The sequence below is a fragment of the Mya arenaria genome, chromosome 12 (genome assembly GCF_026914265.1).
Source record: "Mya arenaria isolate MELC-2E11 chromosome 12, ASM2691426v1".
NCBI classification, from domain to species: domain Eukaryota; kingdom Metazoa; phylum Mollusca; class Bivalvia; order Myida; family Myidae; genus Mya; species Mya arenaria.
In genome coordinates, this window is record NC_069133.1 from 34,131,516 (window position 1) to 34,136,966 (window position 5,451).

A 5,451-nucleotide genomic window follows, 5' to 3' on the forward strand; every position below is an offset into this window, starting at 1 on the left:
TTCGTAAATTGACTCGGTTTAACTTAAATACAAAGATAAATTGTGAAAAAAACATTGACTTACTTATTACAAATATTCAGTCAAACAAAGCAATCTCCACATCAGATAAAGTATTACCAGATTCTAGTATGAAAGAATCATTAGCACATAGAAGAAGTTTATCCCTTATAATTGCTGTCATATAATTCATATCAATTAAAAAGAGAAAAGGACCAAGAATAGAACCTTAAGGGGCACCGCATATAATATTGGAGGTCGAAGAAAATGTTCCTGCAATATCGACAAGTTGCTATTGCCGCTGTGGAAAGTGTTTGTTGGTTTGCACTGTCGTTTTATAGTAACTTACCTTTTTGTCGATGCCCTTGTAAAAAGTGAGTTGGCCGTGTCCACAGCTACTCGTGTTGTTGGTATGGTAGTCAATATGTTCTGAGTGATTGGATCCATTGTCGATACTTTCGATGTTGTTGGTGGTGCGGCTGTTCGAAGAGTTTGCGTGCTCGGCTTTATCGTCGTTACTTTCGATGTTGTTTGTGGAGCAGCTGATGAAATAGTCTGTGTTGCAGGCTGCGCTCTCGTTACTTTCGTTGTTGTTTGTGGAGCAGCTGATGAAATAGTTTGCGTTGCCGGCTGCGTTGTGGTTACTTTCGTTGTTGTTTGTGGAGCAGCTGATGAAATAGTCTGTGTTGCAGGCTGGGCTCTCGTTACTTTCGTTGTTGTTTGTGGAGCAGCTGATGAAATAGTTTGCGTTGCCGGCTGCGCTGTCGTTACTTTCGATGTTGTATGTGGAGCAGTTGATGAAATAGTTTGTGTTGACGGCTGCGTTGTGGTTACTTTCGTTGTTGTTTTTGGAGCAGCTGATGAAATAGTCTGTGTTGCAGGCTGCGCTCTCGTTACTTTCGTTGTTGTTTGTGGAGCAGTTGATGAAATAGTTTGCGTTGCCGGCTGCGTTGTGGTTACTTTAGTTTTTGTTTGTGTAGCAGCTGATGAAATAGTTTGCGTTGCCGGCTCCGTAGTTGATACTTTCGTTGTAGTTGGCGTCGATTTATCAGTAACTGTCGCTGTTTTTGGTGCCGCTGTTGAAAGTGTACCTTGCGTTGTTGGTGGTGGTGGTGTTGTTGAGCTTATTCGAGTGGTCGGTACCGTCGTTGACGTTGTTGTTGTAGTTGTTGGATGAAGATTGGGACAAACAAGTCCACAGTATATTTCTTCTTGGGCACTTCTTGGCGGTAGCTTACACCTCGCCAAACACGGTTCAAGAGGCTCACCTGGGTGGCAGCATACCGCCCTATACCGGGTCACTTTCGCATAATAGTTATTTCCACACGGAGTGCAGTCCACGGGAATCCATCTGCTATACTTGCACTCTTGCACGGTATCTTGAACTTGAGAAACATAACAAGTTGCTTTTAGAGCAGTTATATATGTTAGAATTACTAAAACCGTAAGTTGTATCGTAGCCATTATGAAAATATGCAGAGAAATGAATGTTCTTTTCACCACGGAATGAGGCTTATAATGCTGGTAAGGGCGCCTGTTGAGTTTCTTCTGATAATCTGACAAGGCTATTGGTAACTTAATAAGCTATCATCAATCAATTGGTTAGTGTTTGTATACATGGTTGTGGATTAAGAAGATTTAATATGTCATCGTTTTAACCTCAAAACTGATAATATGAACATTTTAATTAAATAAAGTGAACATTGTAGTACTAAATCCACCCCTGAGCTATGCCAATTAGTTTGATTAAGGTTTAGATCGATGAAGTAGTAGATTGGCATGTTTAAATCATTCCAAAGAGTCAACATAGAGAGTTTATAATCAGGAAATTAAAAGATATATATCATATCACAGCTTTTCAAGATTGTTGTATTAAATTTGCGTATTTCTTTATTAAAACAATTCTGTTATAAGAACAGCGTACGCAACGCATATGACGTCATTCAATCTGCATAAAACATACGATATTGTGTTGTTTTTCAATTCACACATGCTTGTATTTTAACAAGTAATCTCTATTCAACGTACTTTCATGTTAAGTATTCAATTCACATAAATGGAAAACACACACAAATATTTCCTAGACTTTTCTAGGATGCAGTTATACTTTATTGCAAAATTAATTAATTATTTCAGTTTTTGTTCATTGTTATGTCTTTTCCCTAACAAAGCAACAATGGGAAATACACAAACGACTTCAGCAGTGACAGGAATCAGACAAAAACCAGGCGAAATGATCGGAGCCAACATACACTCAACGAGACACAACCACCACAACAAAACGTACATATAACGATATGCACGCCTGTACATGCTCACTCAAACCGCCATATCACAACACATTCCTTCAAAATACAACATACACTTAATGAAACACACATCGCTACAGGACAATACACACTACAACATGACAAAAGACACTAAACGAAACACACACCTTCACACGACAACAGACCCTAAAAGAGGCATACATCGCCATACCGAAACAGGCACTCGACAAGACAGACACAGCCAGATGACAAAAGACAGACATAAACCATCACAAAACAAAATACACTCAAACAGATATACAACGTCACAAGACAACACTCAACGAAACTCACTCTGCCACAAGACAACATACGCTCAACGAGACTCACATCGCCACAAGACATCATACGCTCAATGAGACTCACATCGCCACAAGACAACATACGATCAACGAGACTCACATCGTCACAAGACAACAAACACTCAGCGAAACTCACTCCGTCACAAGACAACATACGATCAACGAGACTAACATCGTCACAAGACAACAAACACTCAACGAAACTCACTCCGTCACAAGACAACATACGCTCAACAAGACTCACATCGCCACAAGACATCATACGCTCAACGAGACTCACATCGTCACAAGACAACCAACACTCAACGAAACTCACTCCGTCACAAGACATTATACGCTCAACAAGACTCGCATCGCCACAAGACAACATACGATCAACGAGACTCACATCGCAACAAGACAACATACGCTCAACGAAACTCACTCCGTCACAAGACAACATACGCTCAACAAGACTCGCATCGCCACAAGACAACATACGATCAACGAGACTCACATCGCCACAAGACAACATACGCTCAACAAGACTCACATCGCCACAAGACAACATACGCTCAACGAGACTCACATCGCCACAAGACAACATACGATCAACGAGACTCACATCGCCACAAGACAACATACACTCAACGAAACTCACTCCGCCAAGAGACAATATACAATCAACGAAACTCACTCCGCCACAAGACAACATACGCTCAACGAAACTCACGTCGCCACAAGACAACATACGATCAACGAGACTCACATCGCCACAAGACAACATACACTCAACTAAACTCAATCCGCCAAGAGAAAATATACAATCAACGAAACTCACTCCGCCACAAGACAATATACGCTCAACGAGACTCACATCGCCACAAGACAACATACGCTCAACGAGACTCACATCGCCACAAGACAACATACACTCAACGAAACTCAATCCGCCAAGAGACAATATACAATCAACGAAACTCACTCCGCCACAAGACAACATACCCTCAACGAGACTCACATCGTCACAAGACAACATACACTTAACGAAACTCACTCCGCCAAGAGACAACATACAATCAACGAAACTCACTCCGCCACCAGACAACATACCCTCAACGAGACTCACATCGTCACAAGACAACATACGCTCAACGAGACTCACATCGCCACAAGACAAAATACACTCAACGAAACTCACTCCGCCAAGAGACAACATACAATCAACGAAACTTACTCCGCCACAAGACAACATACGCTCAACGAGACTCACATCGCCACAAGACAACATACGCTCAACGAGACTCACATCGCCACAAGACAACATATGCTCAACGAGACTCTCATCGCCACAAGACAACATACGATTAACGAGACTCACATCGTCACAAGACAACAAACACTCAACGAAACTTACTCCGCCAAGAGACAACATACAATCAACGAGACTCACGTGGCCACAAGACAACATACACTGAATGAGACACACACCGCCACTAGACAAATGACACTGAACGAGACTCATATCGCCACAAGGCAACATTCACTGAACGAGATACACACCGCCACTGGACAAATGACACTGAACGAGACTCATATCGCCACAAGACAACATACGCTCAACGAGACTCACATCGCCACAAGACAACATACGCTCAACGAGACTCACATCGCCACTAGACAACATACGCTCAACGAGACTCACATCGCCACAAGGCAACATACGCTCAACGAGACTCATATCGCCACAAGACAACATACACTCAACGAAACTCACTCCGCCAAGAGAAACATACAATCAACGAAACTCACTCCGCCACAACACAACATACGCTCAACGAGACTCATATCGCCACAAGATAACATACGCTCAACGAGACTCACATCGCCAAGAGACAACATACAATCAACGAAACTCACATGGCCACAAGACAACATACACTGAACGAGACACACATCGCCACTAGACAAATGACACTGAACGAGACTCATATCGCCACAAGACAACATACACTGAACGAGACACACACCGCCACTAGATAAATGACACTCAACGAAACTCATATCGCCACAAGACAACATATGCTCAACGAGAGACTTAAAACCGCTACATGACATGTTTTGGACTCTCAGTTCATATTTGGTAAGAAAATAAAGAAAAGTCATATATACTTTTTTATAATTTCTTATATATATTATGTGTGTTTATACTGAAAGATCTAACCCACTGTCCAATTTGTTAAGAAATGCGCCACATTCTTTTTGTTACAGTAATCTATACAAAAGTGTGTCAGACGTATTTAAACGCACTGCATGGAGTTCTACACACCTGCTGCTATAAGACATCACACGAAGGTACAGATGTTTAATATATTAACTCTGTGATCAAAATAATAATTTGATTGACATGTAATAAACGGGTTGCTCAAATATTAGGTTTACTTTAAAAAATTGTTAAATCATCGCTTGATCTCTGCAGCGATTATTACAAATACCGACTATCCAATCAAAGAACTAATCACCAAAATTGCAAAAAAAAAAACTGTTTTAATTTCATGCATTGCATGTTTCCAAATGAATCACAACATTTCTCAGAGTGGGTCTGCTCCATACATTGCTTGATACGTATTGAGGTATTGCATTATTCTTATGAAGTACGTACTTAGGTAATTCATAATTCTTATGAAGAAAACGTTAACGACACAGCGAATAAAAATAAATCCCATAAAACAAATATCGTGTTCCAAATGAATCAGTATGTATAATTATCGGGTAATTTATAATATCACGCTATGTCGCGCATTAATATTTGCTTAATGGAAATTACATTGCAAAATAGTCCCCCAATAACATTCCGAATCCCG

General features: G+C 40.8%; 1 protein-coding gene across 1 annotated transcript; it reads left to right on the forward strand.

The window, feature by feature from the left end:
- The first annotated feature begins 2,661 nt into the window (after nt 1-2,661).
- LOC128210629 (putative protein FAM47C) lies at nt 2,662-4,065 on the forward strand. The gene has a single exon (XM_052914982.1). The coding sequence runs from the start codon at nt 2,662-2,664 to the stop codon at nt 4,063-4,065; it is 1,404 nt and encodes a 467-aa protein (XP_052770942.1).
- Nucleotides 4,066-5,451: the final 1,386 nt, after the last annotated feature.